This window comes from Myripristis murdjan, chromosome 24 (genome assembly GCF_902150065.1).
Source record: "Myripristis murdjan chromosome 24, fMyrMur1.1, whole genome shotgun sequence".
NCBI classification, from domain to species: domain Eukaryota; kingdom Metazoa; phylum Chordata; class Actinopteri; order Holocentriformes; family Holocentridae; genus Myripristis; species Myripristis murdjan.
This window is the reverse complement of record NC_044003.1, coordinates 12237735-12262999: the sequence shown is the minus strand read 5'-3', so window position 1 is coordinate 12262999 and position 25265 is coordinate 12237735. Positions and strand designations below refer to the sequence as shown.

Below are 25265 nucleotides of genomic sequence, written 5' to 3'. Positions count from 1 at the left end.
CGATGTATAATTTCTCTTTTTTATTGTGTAGTTTCTCATTGTTTCACATTAAAAAGGGCATCATTCTCAAATGAAACATCACCTCTCTTAATCCCCTTTGCTTGTAAAACAAATGCCACAGCAGACAAGGCTTTCACAAGGTTGAGAAGTAAGGAGATGCTCCCCGAGGGTGATAGATACGATGTGCAATAACAGGTGAAACTGACAGGTTCAGTGATCCATTTCAGTAATCTCGTTCCCCATTTTTGTGGCAAACTATTGCCAAAATACAGATGAATCAGTCTTCTGCAGGTGTCTTCCTTATTTCCACACACAGAATGCTTGTGTGCAGAAGTTCACACTTCAGAGTCTCAGTAAATAGAGCTCTCATTTAATATAAGGCTTTAAATGAAAAACACAGCTCTGAAATTCCTGGTGGACAGATCGTGGAAAACTACGATAGGGAGAAGAAGATAGTGTTGATGTAGCCTACTTTCCAGCCGTGTGTGTTTGTGTTTTAGTTGGCAGTGGTGCTGATACCGGTGCACTGGCTGGTAGTGACATCGTCCCGCTCTCTTTTCGCTCCAGCCCGACTAAACTATCCTTAGCGACGCAGACCTCGCTTTCACTCTCTGGACAAGTTCAAGGTCATCGCACAGAACAGGAAACTCACAAGTGTTTCCTCATGACATCCTCTGCATTCACAGGCTCCGTCTTGGAGTCACGTGCTGGTGGAGGGCTAATTGTTCTCATTGCTGTTAAACACCCACTACCGTTGTTTTCACGCTTTTCCTCCTGAATAGCTGTTTTTTTTTGTATTTTCACATTGTGTTCATAAGTATTTGTGTAATGAGAACACTGCCTACAGGATGTGGGAGATCACATCATACATTAGCACTGTACACAAGATTGTGATTTTTTTTAGAGTTGGTTCAATATTCAGAGCCAAAGCTGAATAGTGATGCTAAATAGAAACATTACGCCCCTGTTTGCTTCTTGTGGCAAGCCAGAGTGTGTTTTCAGTTTTGAGTTCACACTTCACCTTTGATTTGTTGCTCTTCGCTTACTTTAAAAAAAAAAAAAAAAAATTGACATGTTATTATGGGGATTATACGCCCCAGGCCCCAAAACCATACCGTGACAGTTAAATGTCAATATTGTCACTGACACGCCCAAAAACTGTTGCATCTTTCTCTTTTTTCCCCACACCCTCCTCTTGTTCTTTTTTATGTAGCCCCTTTAATTCAATTACACTCCTTCTTCCTCTTTTTTCTCCCCTCTGTCTCTTCTTTATTATCGTATTTGCCATCTTTTTATCATCGTATTCGCCATCTTTTTTTTTTTATCGCACATGCCATCTTTCCCTTTACTTTGGTCTTTGCATGGCTAGAATGACAGTGTAACCTGATGAAGCATGGATATGCAATTTTTTCCGTAAACATTTGTCCATTTTCTACTTTGATTGGTTTACAGCAGATTTATGAGAGGATTTCAGCAACAAACGAAAGCCTTACCCACGGAAATTCCAGCCCTTGAGCAGCTGATCGTCTCTGAAGCCAAGACTTCCAATTAACTGTTCTCTAATCGCACACCAACAAAATAAACAAATGGGGCTAATTACGTTATTTTAATCAGCTATGCTTCCTGAAATGCTTTTTAGCAGCCTTTCATTATATTTCCTCTGAACAAATTAGATTTTAACAAGGTTAGTCCTTAGTGTCTTGTACACACAGGCTATGCATGCACAAAATACAGTTGAAGGTTACAGTAACTTGACTTTGTGACTTTGGGCAAGTTTAAGTTCGGCAACACGTATTAGTCCTCTGACAGGAGTGCCAGCTGGGAAAACTATGGCTGGACTGCCAAAGAAAGTGAGACCAGAAGCCCAAACGGAGAGGAGGCTGGGGGAGAGAGGGCCCTGGTTGGGTTTAGTTAGTAGAGCTCTGGCCTGTTAACTCGGTTAGAGAAGCTGCAGACGTCCTTCTGGGATATACCATTCACGCTAATATTCTTTATTACACATGAAGGTCACCTCTATGGTAACCCTCATCTATTTTTCATAGTGTTGCTGTTCATTGAAAACCTTTTGTCACTGCGTTTATAACCCTCACATCTTCATCTCATTCCATCAGATGACAAAATCAGCCTTGCTCTCGCTCTTTCCCCCCTGAAAGTCCTTTCATGGATTTGCTCTCTGCCTCTCTTTCTCTCTTGCTTTGTCCCTCCCTTTCCTTTTTGTGCTCGCTCTTATCCATTCACACCCAGTCTTCTTGTTTGTGTTGCTCTGTGGAGCTAGTTCAAACAGCTGTTTTCCATGGTGCCGTGCATGTTTTTAAATACAGTTAAACTTGGTTGGGTTTTAGAGGTCATGGCTTCCTGAAAATTACTCTGCTCATAAGCACCATATAAAGTTTTAGGAAGAAAAAGAAAAGGTGAGCACCAACATTGGTTTCTGGTGCATCACATTTTCTAAAAAAAAAAAAAAAAAAAAAAGTACAAGGACTTTCCAGAGTGTGAATCATAGTTATTTCAATTGAAGTCTCTTAGCTGAGAAGTGATATAGCACCAGCCTGAGTAGGAGAGACATTTTTGTCGGTGGATGGATGAGCACACTCGTCTTTCCATTTCTGTTAAAAGGTTTTTATCTAACAGCAGGAATGTGGTGTGATGGATCATGTTGGTTTTTGTTCTCCTAGTTTTAGCTCTTTACTCTTTACTATCACCCTTTGCCCTCATAAGCTAATCATTTTGTAAAGAGTACTTCAGGTAGCCTCTGCCTTGATCCGTACTTTAGTTGAGGACCCAGTGTGTTTCATTGCAATGGTGTCACACACACACACACACACATACACACACAGTAACAGGAAACCTTATCTTAACTAGGCTGTCATTCCAGGTGGACTATTTGCTTTGCTTGGAGCCCGTTCAAGAGGCCCGGGTCTAGGGTCGTTGATATCAGAAGCCCTCTGCCTCGTCGAGATACTTCAGCATGAACCCATAACTCAGAACGCCTTTACTGTCCAGGCAGGCAGAGCGACTGTATGACTCAGATCCTAAACCCATGACTCTGCTAAGATGTGTGACCAAACTCATGTGTGCACATAGTGTCATTTCGTGTGAGGTCAAATCAGCTGCATTACTAGCTTACAGAGTTGATAGAAGTGATAAATTAACATACATGTCTGGCTTGTTATTAGATCTCAAATATCACCAGCTTGTCTTGTCAGGGCTCCCTATCTTCTGTTCTCATCTCTTTTCCCAAGATAACTTCACAGATTTGAAATTGTGTAGAAAATTAATGTTGCCGTTTCCAAGTCTCAGAGAGTTTGCTCAAACAAGCATGAAGTATGGAAAAATAGATAAGCAAACAGATTTCCCAGCCACTGTCTGAAAAACACTATACTAAACACAGACCAGAATCTTACACTCTAATCAGGATATTAAAGGTATACTCCAACATTTTGGGTCAAATGCTCGTTTTCCACTTACCCAGACTGAGACAAGATGTTTGATCTCATTTTTACCTCTGTATGTTTCTGTGGTTCAGTTCCCATGGGGAGCATTTACCTCACATTGTATTCTCTTTTGCTTTCCTTTGTGTCGCCTCACAGTGACTGAAGCAGGTTTTGGAGCCGACATTGGGATGGAGAAGTTCTTTAACATCAAGTGTCGGGCGTCAGGGCTGAGGCCCAATGTGGTGGTGCTGGTTGCTACGGTGCGAGCACTAAAGATGCACGGAGGAGGTCCGAATGTGAGTGAGCAACACAGTTACACCTTGTATCGGAGGAATACATTCACATAGTAGCAACGTCTTATTCTCCTCTCTCTCATTTGTTCTTAGTCACGCTGTCCAGCCATATTTTAATGGGGTCTTGTGATGTATTTGGTTTGACCTCGCCCTTAACCTTGACCTCTGCATCCACTGATGTGATAGAAGTGATCCATTAATGGAGTAGACATCTTTATGAACCAAACTGGCATGTGACACTGCTGCGTATGCCATTACAACCACATCAAAGATGCATCAACATGTTTTTGTGTGGCTGTTCTGTTGTTATCGCAGTGGAAAATGATTAAATAACCAAATTATACATTTAAAGTTGTATACTTAAAGTCATCATGCATATCCATTTGCAGCGCATGTCTAAATTTATATATCTTAAGTAACTCTGGACAAAATTGAGGCCACAAAGATTATCGTGGACAACATACCAAATACAGCCATGCGCTCACATGCTAATATTCAGTAGAAGAAGGGCATTTAAGGACATGATAGCCACAGCGATAGGTCTAGCAAAATATTCCAGTTTTATCAGTAAACCCGAAACTTGTGCATTCCTCTGTCAAGTAAATGTTTATCTTCAGTGACCCACCTCCCAGAATACTCATACCGCAAATACATAGACCTGCTCAGAATTCCTTGGTATTTGCTGTTCTGTATCCTATTCAGTGATATTAATGCCAGAACAATATCTCATCTCGAGGCATGTGGTCGTGGCCATAAAAAAGCAGGAAGAAGGAGAGAAAACAGTATCTCTCTGTTACAAATGAATGTGTCCAAAAAAGCAAAAAACCTTTGGGAGAAATGAAAAATTACATCCTTATGTGCATGATATGATTCACAAATGTGTGAATGCTTTATCTTTCTTTCTCGGTGTGTTTTTTAGGTCTCAGCAGGCGCCCCTCTTCCCAGAGAGTACATCGATGAGGTACAAGATGTGCAAACACACAAAAACATTAACAAACTTACGCAATTATGTGAATTTTATTTTAATTTTTAATTTTATTGGGTATGAGACTGGAGTTCAAACAATATATATTGTTTTGAGCTGAGAAGAGTCTGGGTTATGTCACTTCCAGTCAGTTTAAAATAATTGGCTGAGCCTAATTGCATTAATCTAGTTAGGTCATGATGGTTTCAGTCATGTTAGGGCAGTTAAAATTCATTTTCTCATGCAATACTCTCATTATAAAACAGTCATGGTCTTCATTGTGAAACTACCTTTGTTTAAGTGTCCATGCGCTTGTTGTTGCTTTGTTGACTGAACAGACAGCAGCTATACACAGCCTTGACCATAGGTGGCGGTACAGTACCCTCTTGGACCAGTTGGAGTAGTGTAGCAGAGTGAAGGCCCTCATCATCATGGGTGACTTCTGAGGCCCAAACATTTTGCAGCCCTGTGAAAGATCAGGGCAGATCAGAGTACGGGCAAATTGAGTTATTGGAGCCTCTCACAAAATGTTGCTCATGGTATCCTTTATCCTGGATTTATTCCGCAGAGCAAGAATGCACGATAGAGGCCAGAAAAAGCTTTGGAGTGGAGCCGTCACTTGACACATTTACATAGAGTTTTTCGAGTGATGCATAAAGGGAGTCTCAGATGGCACCCAAACCATTTGCCCAGGCCTCCAGCTGTATTCTTACTGGCGTCTAATTCCCACATATTTGCATAAACAAATCTCCCACTAACATGGTTTAAAGCGGTTATTTGATTAACCAGCCAAACACAACCTTTGCCAGGGGTTTCCGGTTATGTGGGCCCTAGCAGAGTGGAGGTGGGATTCTGCTGGTGTGTGCGAGTGCATGCATGTGTATTGTGTGTGTGTGTGCGTGTGTGTGTGTGTATCCAGGCGCACGTCCATATCTGGCTTGAATCACTGGGCTTTGAGGCAGGTTCAGCTGAGTAAATAATGAAGTGGTGTAAGTTAATTGTGAAGCCTGTAACAAGAACCAGAAGTACTTGGGAGAACAGAGCCAGGGAAATGGATTTATGGCTTTACTGCACTGGGCCCAGGGTTGCACATACAGTGCAGTATTGGATTACTGTGGTCAACCATGGAGTAGCTACAGATTACAGTATTCCTATGACTGGGTGTATACATTTGCACATAATATACAGTGAAAGAATGACAATAAATACCCTTGTGCACAGTAGGGTTATCAGAATGCTGCAGTCCTGGTTTATGATGCAGTGCCACACCAGGAGTTATGATTTCTTGTGGTAACAATATGCCACACCAAAGAATAATGAAAAACAAAGCTGAGAGCAGTCCAAGGCACAGAGGCAGACGAATGATTAAAAACGAGCAAGCTTGCTAGCTGTTTTGTGTGGGTGACATGTCATTATATTTTTGAAAATGTGGTCATTTGACGTGATTGGTAGAATTTTATAAAGGGTGTCCATAAAGTTTTTTTTTTTACAATTTAACAAATTTATTACAAAAGCAAATGAATAGACAAATCCGTGGAAATTATTACAAAATGAGGAGTAGATATTGAAGTTTTTTTTGCCTCATTTAATAGACCTCTATATGGGCACCATTAGTTGCATGAAGCACATCAAGATGGTGCTCAATTTCTTGCCATGTTCGCTGTAGCAGAGCCTCATCAGTGGTGGCAATGGCATCAGTGATCTTTTGCTTCAGGTCATTGATTAAAAACTTTGATATCCACTGAGTTAGAACAAATCTGATTAACATATCTCATCAATTGCTTTTGTAATGATTTTTTAAAGTGTAAAGAGACTTTGTGGATTTGCATTTGGTGTGCTAACCTGAGATTTGGGCTCACATTTGAATAGGACAAGTTTTACTGTAATTGCTGAAGGTCTGAACAGCTCCAGCCTAATAGCTCTGTGACTGTCCTCCCAAAAAAAAAAAAAAAAATTTCTTGAGGTCTATGTTAGTGTGTTCAGCACTTTGCTTTAACATGACTGTTGCTGCAGTCTTCCAGATTTCCTGACCTTAATACAGTTATGTACACACACACACACACACACACACACAGTCCTTGTCTAGGCTTTGTTTTTGTTGGGTAAAATCATATTTTGGTGCATGGTCTGCTCTGTGTTCCTTTTGATTAGATGATTTATGGCTTGTCTGAATTTCAGAATAAATAACAACCATGTTGTTACGACCCTCAGTGTTTTTTCTAGTCTGTGTTTTTTCTCTCCTCTAGAACTTGGACCTAGTGGCAGGTGGTTGCCGTAGCAACCTGAGGAAGCAGATCCAGATAGCACACCTGTTTGGTGTACCAGTGGTGGTAGCTCTAAATGTCTTCAAGTAAGATGGATGCACACGCACACACACACGCACACACACACACACACACACACACACACAGAAACACACATAGTTGCCTTAGTAGTGAACATGTATATACATCTATACATACATTGCTTACACAACTTACTTTATTAATACTGAATTTATGGTCATGATGGCCATTAAACACATTAAGACAACAGGCCTTTTTTATGTCGACTCATCAGGACAGACACCCAGGCTGAGATTGACCTGGTGTGTCAAATTGCCAAAGAGTGCGGGGCATCTGACGCTGTGCCATGCCACCACTGGGCGCAGGGGGGACGGGGCTCGTTGGAGCTGGCCCAAGCCGTGAACGAGGCCACCAGCAGACCTAACAACTTCCAGTTCCTGTACAACCTGGAGGTGAGAACAGAGACACTGTGCCTGTACATTTATTTAGAATATGGGACAGCATACACAGAATCTTTCTGTGACAAATGTACCTTGTCAGTTCTGTTAATTTATTATTCTTCTACTTCCTTAAATGGTGACATCATCCTGCACAAAGTGGGTGTGACTTAAAATGTCAACCAGTAAAACCTTCACAAATCTTTAAACATCCTCTCTGCATAAAATCGAGAAAGTAAGAGTCCATTTCATGGGGTCTTTAAAGGAAATACTGGATTTGTTTCATTTAATTTCAAAAAATCATGCCACTTAGCTTACAATAACAAAGGAAAAATATACAAAATTTATGTTTAAGGTAGATAGGTAGATAGATAAGCATATGTTCAACTTTGTGTCATGGGAATGTTAACATTTTCAGCGATGAGGTGTATCTCATTTCAGCTTGGCTATACGTGCCATGCTGCTGATGTGAAACACTGCTGGGATGTTTATTTTGACCAGTCAGGTTACTTGGTCCTAACGAGATGTTGTGTAATTTGGCATGAAAGGATTAAGCAGCATGCTTGTTTGTGCATCACTGTGTCTGACAACAAGCCCCAAGCAAACATCACAGACTACTGATACATGATACTGTTGTCAGGATGCTGTGGTTAAGAGGCCAAGCTCCTTGTCTTGTTGGATCTCTGTTGACTTACTTGATAGAAATGGAGCATTATTACTGTTCCCACTTTGTCAATGTTATGCAATTACAAAAAGTGAAATGTTTAACTTCAGCCTCCCAAAAGAGGCAACTTCTTGCAGTTTTGTGCAGATTCTTATTTTACTTATTATAACACCAGCATTCTCACACACACACGCAAACAGGTACGTGTTGGCCCCATAATCTTAAAATATGTTGACCCTATTATTTTATCTGTGTTATTGTCCTTAAACGGTCTGTGAAGTACTTTCTATTTTGATTTGACACACTTGAGACTGAGCACTGCAACATAATGAAACTGGTTTCATCACGGGCCCTATTTAACCATTAACTGTTCAAAGTAAGAGTGCTGCACTTAAAATTGTTGAGAGGACTTTGATAATGATCTGAGGTGAGTGTCACTACAGTGCACATGGGGGTATGCCTGAACGTTCAAGTCCTTTATGTGCCAGTGAATCAACAGCAACATAGTAGAGCAAAGCAAAGAGTGGTTACTAGATCTCCAGATATCATGTCTCTGAATTAGCCCAACAGTGCTTGAGATGCACAAGAGGCCTTGCATCCACAGGAGACCTTTTTTTTTTTAGCTACAATAGCAAGAAACAGATGTTTGCAGAAACTAAAATATGCCAAATTGCAAGGAACATGCAAGATCGTGTTGTTTTTGTGGTAAATAATGGGAGAAAAGAATCCATCACTTTAAGAGAGACATTTCTCGTGGACACATGGCCTTACCCTGTTTCCAGTGCAGCTCCTCTCCCCTGAGAGAGCAGGGTCAGTGGTGACTAATGGGCCTGACTCCATTATTATAACTCGGCTTGTTTGTTTAACTGAGGGACGATAGCTCTTAAACTCAAGAAGGTATGTAATCCAGTCACACTGGTTAATGGTTACTAGATCATTATAGCAATTACTGACTTTAATTAAATTAGCATTACAGTGGTATGGGGTCAACATGTAATAGAAGGAAATGGCACACAGTGATTAATGTAGTCTAAGGGGGTTTAGAGGAGGAAGTTCAGGTTCTTAACTATATTAGAGGTGGAAATCCTTGACCACATCATGAAAGACACATGCATCATCATTTATTTATTTATTTGTTTATTTATTTATTTATATTTTCACCTGTATTAGATTAGATTCAAGCATTGAGAGTGACAGAAAAGATTGTGTGTGTGTGTGTGTGTGTGTGTGTGTGTGTGTGTGTGTGTGTGTGTGTGTGTGTGTGTGTACGCGCAGGGGGGGATTTGAATGTTTATGCGTGGTGGGCACTTTGAGCCACTGGTCGCCTTAGTGCAATGGTTAGTATAGTTGACTAAAACTAAAAACTAAAATCAGGTGTGAAAAAACATTTCAGTTAACTGGAACTAAAAAAAGAATAAAAATATTCAGAAAATGTCCTCAGTATTAGTCTTTGTCAGTTTGGCCAATTTGTGGGTCAATTGCCTTCACAAAATATTTGTACTATAATAACCCATTCTGAACCTCTTAAACTAAAACTAATACTGAAATTGATGAAAACTAAACTTTACATTTTTAAAGAATAAAAACTAAATTGAAATAAGCAAACCCACTCGAAACTAAATGAAACTAAACTGAATTGAACACCAAAATAAAAAATAAAAAATAATGAAAAAATACCAAAGCATACTAACTGAACTTGGTGCTTTGTGTTTTTAGTGTGTCATTGGTGAAGGATTGGTAAGGACAGTGGGTGGCTGAATAAGTTGGAGTTTGTCTATGTTTGGATGTGGAGAAAGGCATTACTCGAAATGGGACCACATGCTGTGTTGACCCAAGGTGACCTAGTTCAATTAACAAATCAGATCAATCCTATCTGATTTGATCTGCAATACCCAGCATTTCTTTTCCAAACAATGTTTTTTCCCCAAAACATTCAATTAGTAATGTCTACTACTTCATAATTGTCTCCTTTCTTATTTGGACTATTCATTGACTGATTCATGTCCCTTAATACGTCACTTAGTATTTTCCAAATACAGCAGCTTGTAGAACAGAGCCATTGTCTTTTCTCCATTTCATGTCTTACTGCTGGGGCTTTATCCTTAAATAATTAAACACCAGGAAAACTAGTGAGCATTTTGTGGAATCTAATGGGATTCCAAATAAAAATGAATGGTTAAAGAATTCAATTTTGGTCAGTACAAAGACACACCAATATTGAATTGGAACAGGATCGTAGGACATAAAAAGATAATAAAATATACTTCGAAATATCAAAAATTGTTTATTGTTTACTATTGTTTATTGATTTACTATTGTTTATTGTTTAGTGTTTGCTAAATCCCTGAAAGATTTTCAAGTCAGAAGTAAGATTTCTATTACAAGATTAGCGTCCTCATCCCGTCGTGCCAACATTTGAAAATCACTGTATCCAAATGTAAAAACGTGCTGTGTCCATGTTTGCATCACATGCCAGTGGGACTCATGGAGCTGTTACTGCAACGCCTTGGCTACACTGAACAACCCACAGAGATCCACTCTACAGATGTAAAAATAGACCATTCTTCCATTCATAGTTTTATACAGGGTGTGCACAGCCCTAAATTAAGCTATCAATATACAGGAAATGACTCTAGCTTTGATCACCTTGTCAGGCTATTTTGCCAGCAGCAGTACCAGATCGCGTAGTAACTGCATCCCTTACAGCCTACTATAGTCTGTAGGTGTTAAAATACTGTATCACACAAACTCGGCTTCACAGCTCTGTGCTGGGCTCAGAAACTGAAGACACTGTGAATGATCCATATATGTTATGTGTTCAGTGTAGCCAAGGTGTTAAAGCCTGCTCTTGTGTGTTCAGCTCTCTGATTGTCAAATGTGTTCAGTAGTGGCACCAAGAGGCACTGCGGTAGCTCACTGGGTAAGAGAGACATGTTAAAGCTGAGTCCTGAGCGTCCTGGGTTCGAATCCGACCGCAGGCCATTTGCTGCTTGTCATTCCCTCTCTCCCCTGCCTTTCCTGTCTCTCGCAACTGTGACTGTCAAACAAAGCAGAAACGGCAAAAATTAAACTTAAAAAAAAAAAAAAAGCAGTGTCACCAATAATGTTTGGAAGGCCTGTGGAATGGAGTGGAAGCTGTGTTTAGTTATGTATCTTTGAGGTCAGTATATAAATTCATACTTGTTGCTGCATCATTTACCAGACAGCGGCAGACAGAGGCCAGAGATGCTGTCATATCACCAGACTTTGTGATGCAGCACCTGTCGCCAGGTTGGAAAGGGCAAAATGGCACCAGGAATAAGTAAAGAGGGATGTCGGCTGTGCTAATCTGGCTCAGCAAATCATCCCTCAAACGACAGCACACCTTAGCTGTTGAGAGCCTTTCCACATGTAAATGCTGCATGCACCTGGAGTCTGCTAAAATTAGCATATTTAAAGGATATTTGCCATCCTTCATGCACCCTGGAGGTGCTGTCGTAGAAATTCCACGACATGTCATGTCAGTTTTTACCTCTGCCAAGGATGTTATGTTTGCCCCTGTTAATTTGTTAGCATGGCATGCCTGTCAACAGGATAGCACTAAAACTTGTCAACGGATTCCCATGAAATATTTGTGACCTTGGGCCAGACAATTAGTGAGTGAAATTTACAGGTGATCAAGGTCTGAGATTCCTGCCACACATTTATCTTTCAACCAATAACCTTGAAGTTAACAGTTGTAGATGTATGATTTGAAATGATAAGAGTATGCTTGTCTTTGTGTTGAAAAGCAAGTTGGAGAATTATTCAGTGTTGGTAGAAGTTTGTGCTATTTGGGTGCCTCTTCAGTGATTTATTTGTTTTTATGTTACTGCTTATTGCATCAAGTTTTATGACCCAGTGACAGACCTTATTTGTTTTTTCCACTGTTAATGGAGTTATTCCTTCACGTAAGGAGACAAGTGGGAGCACTCAACATTTTGCGGTGTTTTGGCTCTGTCAGCAGAGGAATGTGCCCAGGGATGTTAGTCAGTTAGTCAGTATCCGTGTGAAGGAGAACACGCCTTGATTTACATGTTCATCACCTCAACTGTGCGTCGTGGAGGCCACCTGTTCCAGAGTGGCATTGAAAGCTGTGATGTGGTTCCATAACAACATGAGAGACATGCCTTCACCTAAACCTAGGTGACTCATGGATTGCAAACAAGGTTTAGGCCCCAAAATAAAATAAAATAAAAAATAAATATTTCTGCGCCAGTGCCCACTTAATACAGGCTCTCATTCTGGCCCTAAAAGAGAACTAAAAGAGAGAACGCTCACCTTTGAGTAGTAAAGTGTTTACTTATGCACGTGTTCATTTGGGCCTTGCATGCAAACAATATATTTTTTCTGTTACCCTCATTTGAGCTGGGTAATTATTGTTTTGTTTTATAGTTTGAGTGCAGTAATACTTTAAAAAGCAGAAATAATGCATGTTTGAAATTATGTAGCCTGTTTTATCATTTTTTCATCATCCATAATCAGGGGGTCAGCTGTGTGGGTTTAAAATGCCATTGTTCGGCTGTTTAAATGCTTTGTCAGTATTGAGTACTTCCTTTTCAGGGGGAACTCTAATTCTGTCTTTGGGAATTAAACCAGTGTTTGTGGAGGCAGAAAACATCAGCTGATTTGAGTTAGTGAGTTCGGAAAGTTGTGACTTAAATTAACTGATCCTGTTGTACTGGCATTACTGCGCCCGGCCAAATAAGGAGGCACCAGAATTAGATTGTTCTGCCTAATCATTCAGTCACAGTTAAAGCTGATATGACTTGAACCAATTGTTTGTTTATGATTCCAAAGCTTCAAAACTATAAATCTTACCAGATCTGAGAGGGAGAAAAACCTTTTGTGTTAAGAGTTTTCAACCTGAGGGGATCAAGTGGTTTTGTCGGTCAGGGTGTTTGCCGCAACTTCACGGAGAATGAGGCAGATCAGGCACCACAGGACACTGTTCTCAGACACACAGCCTCTTTAAGAGTCAAATATCTCTGAGATCTTAATCTTTGTTGAACCTTTCTTAACCCTGATATCAGGAGGATGTGTGTTCACTCAATCTTACTTTCCCCAATTACCTTTTAAATGGTAATTGTTTGATGCGCTGTGCCTTTTCCACAGATTCCCATAGTGGAGAAAATCAGGACAATAGCCCAAAAAGTGTATGGGGCTGATGACATTGAGCTGTCCCCAGAGGCCAAGGCCAAGATAGATTACTACAACCAACAGGTGAGATCACTGCTACTGTAACAAGGACTGGCTCAGTCACTAAAGGGAGTCTCTCTCTCTCTCTCTTGTTTTTTCTCTCACTCTCACTCTCCCTTTCTCAGACACTAACCATTGTGTGTTCTCTTGTGTTCCTGTACCCAGGGCTTCGGTACACTGCCCATCTGCATGGCCAAGACCCACCTCTCCCTGTCTCACATGCCTGAGAAGAAGGGTGCACCCACCGGATTCATTTTGCCAATCAGGGATGTCCGTGCTAGCATCGGTGCTGGCTTCATCTACCCGCTTGTGGGCACAGTAAGTCTTCAGCACTTCAGCTGCAGCAGGCCAATGCAAAATTTAGAGTCTCTGCGCTCTGCCGGTTCACAGTCACATTGGAGAGCTGGCGTCTTGAAAGTGAATGGATCCAGGGAGCCGCACAAATATGATAATGTTTGTTAGTGCACAGTCTATTTATAAACCGTTTCTGCCCTTATTGTCAAAATGAAGGCTGCAGTCTTCAGTGGAGTACAGCACATACAGTCCATGCACACACAAACAGGCTGCCTCTAATCATGCCAATATGTTGAGATATAGATGTGTCACAACTGCACATAAACTCTGAATTGACCCAAAATATCTGACCTATCTTTTATAAACTCTTATTTATTTTTTTTATTTGCAGCAATACCTTCCTTTAACGTCTTTAGTGTTTTCTCTTTCTCTTATTTCCTAATGCTCCCTCTTTACTGTAACTACAATACACTTCCGTCTCGTCACCATTTCTTCCTAAAACCACCGAGCAAATTCTAAGATGAGTTAAAGTCTGGAATGTGTTTTAATGTCAGGTGACAGTGTGGTGGACAAGGCCGCAGCCATAGGGGTTAGTGACCAACTGTTTTGCCTGAGGAGAGGAGACTGTTGCATTTCAGACTCTGCAGGGAGCACTGCTGATGAAAGGCTAGGTTTTGTGAAAATATTTGCTTTGACTCTCAACAGAAAGCCTCTTTTTTGTGTTTTACTTGGGTTTTTTGTGTGTGTGTGTGCACATGTGTGGCTCCTGATTAAGCAAGTATGTGTGTGTACATTTGTGTCTATTTACCTGGTTCTCCTATTTTTAGGAGGGATGAATGTTTAGTGAATGTTAGGTTTGAAAATTTGCATGTGTAGGCAATATAGCTGTATTTTGTGACAGCTAGTTAAGTATTTTCCAAGCCAGTTTACAGGTAAGTCTTCACTAAGTGCACAGCTCAGCTTTCTTTGTCCTCTTTTCTCTACATTACTTCATAATTCAAGCACCTTGGTAGAGCAGTGACCTTGCTGCAGACTTTTTCTTTATCAGCTGGTCCTGACAACTCTACAACTCTACAACTCAGTCTACTCACTCAGGCCTTGCAGGTGCTCATGCTTCAGTCCCTTATTTGAGTCGATCTCTGAATGGGATGGGGAGCCACAGCTATGGCTGTGTTCCCTGCCCTCCCTGGTAACTGTACTGTAGCACTGACCCGGGTGGAGCGGGGCTGGGCTGGATGGAGCCGCTCGGCTGATGATGGGCTGGGCAGGAAGGAAGCAGCTTCCTGCAAGCTTTTGACTCCTGCTGTTTCACCACTGTACCCTGAGGGCTGGGCTTTGATAGGCTGAGGCAAAGGTGTCAAACCCCGGGCATGCTGGGAAGGGGTGGCGGTGGCTTTGCATGGCGTCTTTCCAGTCTCCCACCCCCGCCTTTGATCTGGCATGGCCCGTGGAGACATTGGCACGTTGATGACCCCTGAACTGTGACTCCTGACCCATGGGAATTTCCTGGTAACTCTTTGAACTCACTTTAACGTAGACTCCGTCTGCCTGTCCAGCCCATATTTGGGTTTTTGAATGTAAAGCACTGAGACAGTTGACTTTTCCCAGCCACTCTTTTGAGCCTTAGGCAGCAGTCACTCTATTTATACTGATTAGAACTTATTTGATGAACTGATTTGATGGGTTTGTGACCATTTCAACCCTCATCCAAAGTACCATGCAACGACAACCTGAGGGTCACCCTGACTCAGAGGCATCTGACCAACACAAATCCTGAGGCGGTGAAGGGGCGGTCATGAGAGGAGGAGGAGGAGGAGGAGGAGGAGCCAGGAGAGGGGGGTTAAGGGTCTTTGCTGGGTGAGGAATCAGGAAGGGACTGATGTCATTCTTTAGATATGTGAGGGAGAGGTCACAGGCAGAACAATAGGTCTCTGTAGAATTCATATCCCGTTAGAGCAGCCTCCACCGCACCATTAAACCCAGAATAGATCGGATTTATAGAACCTCTCTTCTTGGCTCGGTGTCCCATAAGTGGTAAATGTTTTACCACTTGTAGACTGGTCAAGGTGCTGTGGATGCAGCTAAGGAGGAGAGGGTAGATCTGAGGTAGATGTGAAGGTAAACTTTTATTTTGGTGAAATTTTCCCTCACATACTGTACTATATAGGGCCTAGAATTTTCATCAACATCAAATTCATTTTTCTTTATCACCAATTAGTAACTATAATATTTAAATTTTGCCTTGGTGCCTCTGGTGCAGAAACATTTTGACAACTTACATAGTATCACAGTACATTGAACTACAGTTTTAACAATATGTTAGATCTTAAACCTCATTACCACCTGAAGTCGTGCTGAAGTCGCAGTATGTTCTTGGATTATTTTGTCTTCATACTTTTTGTCTTGCACATGACTATTTAATATACTTGTGGTTAGAGTTAATTTGAACCATAAATATCAACATTACCTTTCACAGACTGCAGAGGTCTGTGTGTAATTGCCTGGTGTTTATAGTCGGCCACGAGGAAGTTCAAAGTGTTCCCTCAGGGAGGTATGCTCTAACGCAGGTCAGAGTTCAAGCCTGACCATCTCATCTCTTAGATCTGTCCGTCAGTCCAACTGCACAACTCCTCCTGCCAGCTAATTCTTCATATATTTCACAGTCATCATAGCTAAGAACTCAGCTTCTTCAGATCAGTATGCATTGGATTAATTTAACATTTTTTCACATTGACTGCCGTTATGAAACTTGACAGACCTTTAAGGACAAATAAACCTAAATTGTACACAGGTTTAATATATTTCTGATTTGAATTTCTGAGCCAATTTTAGCAGTCTTTTAATCGCGGTGAGACAGTTCACTCCTCTATGTCTGTGTGCTGTCAAATGCCATTTCTGCTAATAATGTATGTTGTTTTTGAGAATCATTTCTTTAATCCCAGGAGGTAAAATATAGTACTTTTCAATTTTAACTTAAATATTGTTCAAACTTAACCCAAGAAATGACTCCTCACACCTTAGCAGTGAATTTTCATATCACTCCCTCTATCCTCTAGTCATACTCAGAAAAAAAAAATAATTAAATCATCATTTCAAAAGTGAAGTTTTTCACTGAAGGCCATCAAAGGATTTCAAGTACAATTTTCTTCTTTGCCCCTGTTGCAGCAGGATATACAGAGTACCTGGTGCTCAGTGAGAAGTGCATTGTGGGAGGGGTCAAGTTTAGTGCATCCAGTAAATTGTCTCAGTAACAATTACCCTAATGCACTCATGATCGCTCAGGGATATTCTCATTCCTCTGTTCTGTAATAGTCAAGTTTCCCTTCTCACTTTGAACTTGAGCAGAAAACCTTGAATAAACCTTACCTAGCACAAGCTGACAGGTGTAAGGTAACAGGTGCATCACATGTGGCCCTTGTCATTAGAGCTGATTCATGCACTTATTTTCCTCTCAGTGGAATCAGCTTGATGATGCATGAACAATGCGCACGATGACCTGAAGTGATGTGATGCTGAAATACCTAGTTTGACCCTTGTAATGAAACTGGAGAATTTAGGCTGTTAATTGACTAAATTAGTGAATTTGTTTGTATTTTGTTTGTGTGTTTGGTTAATTGGTGTTCATGTTTTGTGGGCTGTTTATTCGGGTCTGGAGCAGGCTTGTGTTGTTTGTTGATCCAGACTCTTCTCCAGAATTGCAGCAGGGAGTCAGTGGTGATAGAAATCCAGTTATATTGTCTCCGCCAGGGTTTTCCCTGACAAAGGCGCATTGTGTTTGGGAATAATGGAGGGAATTTTTTGGCATATTGGAGTTTCCATCTTTAGCCATGGATTTGTTGTGTATTCTGCGTGTGTTGACATGTTCTCAGGCCGGAGAGGAGGACCAACAGAACAGCGCATCCATTGTTGCTTTCAAAGCCTTGACACTCAATTTGTCAACACTGGCATTTTAGCACCGTTTGACACTTAAAAAGTGTGGTATTTCATTTTAGCAAACCGTTTCAGATGTCTTGCCCCCAAGCAATATTTTCCTTTGACACTGATTTGTTTTTCCTATACCCCCTTTCTGTGCTACAGTAGTTGCTGCAGCTGTCAGTAAGAGGGTGCATGTTTGAAAATGTTGGACTTCAAGACCCGGCATCATGTAACATCATTTAACTGTATACAGCATGCTCATGTTTACCAACCAGGCCTGTCTGTGAGCAAGAATAAGTCGGCGTTGCAGAGCATGATCAGCGACAGTGGCAACACCTGGACCCTGTGTGCCAGCGCTCTCGAAACCTAGCTGAACCGCAGTGGCAGTGTGCTCTTCTCTCCTGCAACATCGCTTGGTTGTTTTGCTTGTATCTTGGCTTTTTGCTTGTACTTTTCTTAGTTAAAGCACCACACAACACTACACTCAGGCACTGACACTCGCGCACTCACCTACACTACTGATTCTGCAGACCACACGCGGCTTGCTCGATTTAGGTTTATCTGCTATGCTCTTGTCCTTTAGTAAATTAGTTTCTTAAATTGCCTTTGGTTGTATGTGATTCCCTTTTTGCTATGGCTGTGCGACTCAGTTTGTGACAAGTTGGAGGCATTTGGTAGAGTAATTTGTTTGGGGCTATTGTTTGGTACCTTTTGTTACAGGGCTTAGTTTGTGTCTTTTTTTGCCAGGGTATTTGTCAATGCATAGAGGTAAATGCAAAGTTTTGCATTTAAATTGACCTCAATGTTCTTTGGGATAAGTGGCACAAGGACAATGTAAAGGTAACAGTTAAAGTGCAGTTAGTTGAGAAGTGTGTGCTAGTTGCTAAACAAGAGGTTTTAGAGTCACTTGCATTGGTATCACATAACTATCAAACAGCAGAGGGAATTGCTTTTGCTCCAGTTGAATCATGAAAAAAAAAAAAATCACACTTGGGACTGAGAAAGGTAATGTCACTAATGCTGCTAATTATGGGTTGAGACAGCAATCACACCTCACTCCTCTCCCTCATAATGCAGCTACTCCTGGTGTTACGAGTGGAACCTTTTCTCTCAACACACTTCTCTGACTAGTAATAAGCAAACACACTACTTTGCTTAACAGTGCTCTGCTTTTATTTGAACTGTGTGAAAGACAACTGAACCAAATTAAAATATTGAATGCAGACTTTCAAGGGGGGGTATGTGTGTCAAAACCTATTCACTCTTGCCCATCTATAAATTGCCCATGGAACCAACAGGACACAGCTCCAGCAGAATTTATTGCTTAACTTATGAGGATTGGAAAACGACCCAAGAGAAACCCAGTGAACCCTCCCGTTACACAGGCCTGTGTCTCTTCGGCGGCAGCACTAAGGCTGTTCCCGAGAGAAGATGGATGACGGCACTGCCCTCATGGATTTTTCCATTAAGACGTTGCACTTAAATCTGACATCACTGCTACATCACTGGCACTGTTGGTGTTTGTTTATGACTAGTACTCTAATTATTAGTTTAATGTCCCCATTCTATGTTGATGTCGAGCCATTATTGAGTGGCGTGATGTCACAAGTTTATTTAGTTTCATAATGACTTCACACAACACTGTCTGATAATTGTGATTTCACAACTGAGGAGAGTAGAGCCTTTTGAAGATGTCATCCATTCATAATCGTTGTTCTTAATAATTCCATTAGTAATAATTACGTGAGTCATTCTTGGCTTATGACGTGACCTTGTAAAAATAGTTTCTGTCATTTAGCAGAAGTCGATGTCAGCATCATTCCAGTTACTGTAGTTCCTGGAATGTGAATTTTGTATCCGGTGTGTCAGGTAGTCCTTGTGAGCAGGTCCCCCTCCTTTGGTCCCTTCTTTTATTGGCAGAACTGTTTCCTCAGACAGGAAATCGGCCGGTCACTTCCTCCTGTCTCATGAATGCTCATTTCCACTAATGGGCCCATAAAACTGGCCCTGGGTCAGAGGGAGGGAGGCATGCAAAGAATCTCTCTCCCTTTTTAATGAGCAGGATAATTCAGTTTTCAGCTCGGATGGGATGATCTGGCCAGGTTTTGAGAGTGGAAATGTTTTATGAGTCAGAGCTGTCTTTGATTAGTTCTACTTCTCTCTCTCTTCACTCTCTACAAGTACAAAAAAGACATTAATGGTGCACTTTTTTGTGGTTTCTTTGTTTACGTAGAGGTTTGGAATATGAAGACAATGGGGGAAATGTTCACATTTCATTTGTTACATCCCTCATTTTGTTCGTACATATGTTTGACTCTCTAGGCAAAGAGGGATCAAAGCAAACAAGAGAGGTTTGCCATTCATTGTTGTTGTACTGTACTGTGTGCCCTGCAAGCTATTCAGAAAAAAACAGTGCATGTCGGGGAGCCCACCCCTGTAACAGTCTCGTTGACTGACGCGTGAGTCTCCATTCACATGCTGAACCCTTTTCATTGACCCCTTTCATGTCCCAAATTTCGTTAGGGAGAATTTCCCCAGTCAGTTGATGTTTCTTATTTAATCTACCCCAATTTACTCTGATATGTCTCACCCTATTAAGAGTTGGTAATCAAGACTTTATACTAACAGGGTTCTAACGTTCATCTGCATGTACACACACACACACACACACACACACACACAGGACAAATGTTCCACTGAGTATTACCATGCTGTAACTTTGAGGAAACCTAAGGAATACACACACACAAAAATACACACACACATACACAGTAACAAAACCTTGAGTTAGAGTTGGGTGATATTGCTATTATATTGAGATTGTGATATGAGACTAGATATCATCTGGGATTTTGGATATTGTAATACTGTGACATGGCATAAGTGATGTCTTTTCCTGGTTTAAAGGCTGCATTACAGTAAAGGGAGCTGATTTTATGAATTTATTACATGGATGTAGCTGTTCCATTATTTGCCTCTACCTGCTTATCATAGCCACATTAACCCTATAAAGCCTAAACTATGAAAGAATTGGCAGAAAAATCCAATTTTTTGAAATTGAACCCTTTATTTAGTCCTATAACAAAATGTAAAAAAAAAAAAAAAAAAAGAGTTTTCAAAAAATATGTTATTACATACGATATTTCTGTTGTATCATATATGACAGTACTTGAAGTGCCAATGGTATGGTCCAGGGTGAACAGGGGAAGTGTCCAAAAGGTATACAACAGTATTTTGGTCAAGTATTGATTAAACTGAACACAGAATGTGTTATTTGATAACATGTATCATATATGATACAAATTTTCTTGTGTGTAAATATCTTTTTAAAAGCATCAGGAATCGTCCTTGTCATATCGTCACAATATCAATTTCGAGATATTTGGATGAAGATATTGATATATTTTTTCATATTGCCAAGTTTTACCTTGAGTGTCTTTCAGTCCCCACTGTGGTATTGGTTATTTATGGTTTATGTCATAGGGACTGATACAATGTACATAATATACAAACTGAAAACAGCCAGCCAATGCAAGTATCACAGTGTTTGTAGCGGATGCAAATTTGCAACATCCGTCCCAAGAAGGGCTTTTGTAAAAATAAGAAATTAAAATGAAAGAATAGAAGTTAAACTGATTACAGCAGCATATTATAAGACAATTAAAATGAACAATGTCATTGCACCTTTACTATCTAAAACTAAAGAGAGTCCAGTGTTTTATAAGTAATGATTATATCATGATTAAAAACATTTTTAGCACTAAAGCCTCAACTTGAATCATAACTTGGGCCCAAACAGCAACAGATATTGGATAAATGTAGAACTCACTCAAAAGCACGACAGCTACATAAAAATTACAGTGGAAACATTGTTTCATCATTATAACGATCTTGATCAAAGAACACACTCCATTTCATGTGGTTATGCTGAGCAGCTTCATTCAGCGACTTCTTAGCCAATTCTCCAAATTTCCAAATTTCATGTGATTTTTTTTTTTTTTTTTTTTTTTTTTTTGGGAGCCAGCCTCCAAAACCTTTTCCACAACTGATCATTATGTTTACCCATCAGAACGGTAGACAATATCTCCATCATGCCTTTATATGCGACCTCTCAACCTTGCCTGTGCCCATCTCACTTCTACCTGTGAGGAAGCCTTTTGTTATCTGTGTTTTGAAGAGAATGAGAACAGAGCAGCCATTGATGAAGGCTGAGGTCATCACTGCTGAAGTGGAGGTTGTCAACACAGTGATCATTCTGACTTCTATAATGGTATCTGTCTGCCATGGAGATAAATGAGTCAGGATTATAGTCATTTAACACAGAGGTTAATCTTATTCTGCGTAATTGACTTGAGTTTGATACCAAGTTGTAGTGCGTTCGGTTTCAGAGCCTTCTGCTGAAGAGCAGCTGTGTTGTGGTGAAAGCCTTAATATGAGGTTTGCCTCATCCTCTAGGCTGTAATCTTACCTTGTTTGCTGTTGTAGTCGGTGGCTTTTTCATGAGGCTTCTAAGAAGTCAAGATACACTAGAAGTATAAAGCTTGTTAATACTGGTGATTTTTCATTTTGGTCTGATGTGATTTGCTTGTTGAAAAATGCAACTGTAATTTTTGGCCCTCAGGTTAAGGTTTTGCTAAATTGGTTCACCTAGTTTAAGGGTGTAAAACCTCATTTGTCTGAGTGGAAAACTGGATCCAAGCTTTGATCTTGTTAGATGATGGCTGCCCAGAGCCTCCACTTCACAGGATGGCCACAGCGTCACGTGTCTTACTCTTGTCACTATCCTCTGAAATAATTCGTCTTTTTCTTTGAACTGCATAGATGAAAATAATCTTTCAATGAAATGCTAATGACAGGCACAAGGCTCTCAAACAAGTGATTTAATTGGCTTCTTCTTGTGGTCATTCTGAACATCGATAAAGGGTGACGTGCAGTCAGCTCCTCTTTTCACCACCTTCTTTCTCTCATTCAGTGGAATCAGTCAGCAGTTCTGCCTACTTTCATTTCAAAATTACGTAGAAAATCCACCCTCAGACACTCTGACGTACACTCGTCAATTTGTGATGCTCAGTGCATTACAGGAGTTACTTTGTGATGGAGTGTAGTTTACTTTTTCTTGGTCCACTTTTCCTCAATCTCTGTTGTTTACTGCTGCCATAGGCGGGGATTTCCTGGTTTCACAGAAGAGGCATGAACTTGTTGCTCTCAGTCAAAACTGGACACATGGCAAATAAAAAACGTCAGCTGTATATCCTGTTAGTTTGTGAACACTAGGACATTGCATATTATTGTGAATGAAAACCGTACTCAGAATGCCTTGTGGCTTCATTGCATTATGGTTTATTGAGGATGCTGTTGGTGAAAAAGTTGTTCGTGCAAAATAGTGAGTCTATAAAGTCATCCTGGATCTTTAATTCTGAGGGACGTGCATCAAGACAGGATCATTTAGGAAAAATGTCTCCTATCAAACTCCATTAGAAATATCCAAAGAAATATCTCAGTGTAATGTCTGTTTGGCCAGTCATTTTCAGGAATATGACAAATACAGCTAATAAGACCAAATGGGCCCAGAAATGCAATGCACACCACCAGTAGCTGTTCTATATCAATATTCCCGCTTAATGATGTTTTAGGGTGCATTTTTCCTTGGAAATGCTCTTTGCTGGGACTGTTTACTTGTGTAAGCTGTGGTTAAGCAGTCAGGGGCCTCACTTGTTTGGCCACAGCAAAGCACACAAGTGGCTCATTTTCCTTGTTGACCTTTTCATTAAACGGATTAAACCCATGTTTTTAGCTCATACAGACACTTAAAATGCAAATTCATAGTGTACGATGCCACAGAACAGTACGCTATATTGTTGTATACAAGTAGTACACAAGTAGAAAAGCACTCTGTTCAGTCCATTACAAGTTAACATTAATGGATAATTCCAGAAATTTGCGGTTTCAGCTGTTGGTTACTGAAAACTTCTCTCAGCGGGTTTAGAGTGGAAGAGTGACATTTATTTGCAGTCTTTCATTTTTGCTTATTTTGAATTGCATATTTGTTTTAATTTAGACGTCAATGATATTTTTATAGAGTTTGTACTTATTCATCTTTGAAGGGCTGTCATGATAAAAGAGGCAAGCTGTAAGCACTTACCATCTCCTCTTGTTTGTGTTTTTCCCCTCAGATGAGCACCATGCCCGGCCTGCCCACCCGACCCTGTTTCTACGACATCGACCTCGACCCGGTCACCGAGGAGATCACCGGTCTCTTCTGAGCATGCTCTCTCTTCAGGTATCCAAAATGCTGTGCACCGCAACAACCTGGCTGCCGCTGCTCCACCGTCTCCCCGAGCTGTCACCCCCTCACAGGAAAGGGAGAAAATGAGCCAGAAGAGTTAGATTGTAGATCGTACTTTCCAAGCGGCCACCGTCTGCATTACTCGCTACATCATCACATGAGGTCCTTCTCGTGCCACCTTTTGCGTAGTTCCCTTAAATTGGGACTGTATGTTTGTCGTTTGTGGCCTTCTGTATTGATGTCTGTTTTTCTCTGAGAGCATTCAGTTTACTACCTCATTCACTCAGTGCCAAGGCTCAAGCATATGATCCCACACTTGTACTCACTCACATGCATACAGAGTTCAAATCTTCCCTTTTTTTCCTCCCCAAGCTTCTCCGCTCAACTTTGGTGCTTTTCAGCTGCACATCTTTGCGATCAAACTTGCCCATCCTTTGTACTCTTGACATCAAACGCCTTTTCTCCCAAGTAATCGAAACTGTTCCCACATAGCAACAGCAAATCCTGGTAAAAAATCTTAAGTTTACTACACCATTGACTTTATGCTATGTTTGCACATCTATATGATAAGCCAAAGAGAGACTTTTTGCAGCCTGCTTATGCTGCATAGCCTTTTGATCTCTTCTTCTCAATTGTATGTGTGTGCAAGAGTCCATTTAAATGTTTCAATTATTTTTGAATTTTACTTAATATTGTGTTTGGCAGAATTCTAATTTACCTTTTATGTCTGAAAAGAAAAAAAAATGTTTCTTGAGATTATCTTACAACGGTGCTAAAGTTTTTATACATGTCTTAATAAGTGTTAAAAAATTAAATGTGGCACAGCTCGTGTGTGTACGAACCAAATTCCTGTTTTAGGCACAAAACTGCCGTAGCGATGTTTACGTGGCCTCTGGTGTCCTGCTGAATGTACAAGATGCTGCACTGCCTAAGAGAAATTTGACCCTCTCTTTCTCATTTCTAAGCCTTTTCTGAGATGTAGTCTTAAATATCACGTTTTAAGAGACCAACTCGCTGTTCATCCACGTCGGCCTAAAAATGCCTGTTGCCTCCCGTGGCTGTGTTTCAGTTTACAAGTTCGTTTTCCCCATTCCATCCCTTTACTTTGTTCACGTACATGTTGTGGCTGGTTTTTCAATCATGATGTGAACTTGACGCCTTCCAAAAGCTGTTTAAAGAACCAATATGAATTTAAGCAAAATTAAATTTGGCCAAGTATGATTTAAGGACGAAAATCTCATTGAATTGGAACGTGCAACTGCATGTGTGGTGCGAATTTTACAATTTAATTCAAAGAGGAAGAGGAACTTTATCATACAGCTGCAACCAGGGTGTGACTAAAACAAATACACAATTGTTTGGAAATATAGTGAATGATGGTTTCACTTAATATAATACACTTGTAGTGTTATATTATGCATTCTGCTACTATGTTATCAAAAGTCTGTGCTTTTTAAATAAACCTTTTTATTTACT

At 40.5% G+C, this 25265-nt stretch overlaps 1 protein-coding gene across 2 annotated transcripts in view; it reads left to right on the top strand.

Annotated features, from left to right (window-relative positions):
- Positions 1–25265, top strand: part of mthfd1l (methylenetetrahydrofolate dehydrogenase (NADP+ dependent) 1 like) — a 54797-nt gene extending 29532 nt beyond the window's left edge. For both annotated transcript variants that reach the window (XM_030047650.1, XM_030047651.1), the window contains 7 exons: positions 3591–3730; positions 4647–4688; positions 6938–7041; positions 7251–7428; positions 13211–13318; positions 13460–13612; positions 23677–25265. In XM_030047650.1, coding sequence (XP_029903510.1) covers positions 3591–3730; positions 4647–4688; positions 6938–7041; positions 7251–7428; positions 13211–13318; positions 13460–13612; positions 23677–23766 — 815 coding nt within the window. In that variant the 3' untranslated portion in view covers positions 23767–25265. The remainder of the gene's footprint in view (positions 1–3590; positions 3731–4646; positions 4689–6937; positions 7042–7250; positions 7429–13210; positions 13319–13459; positions 13613–23676) is intronic.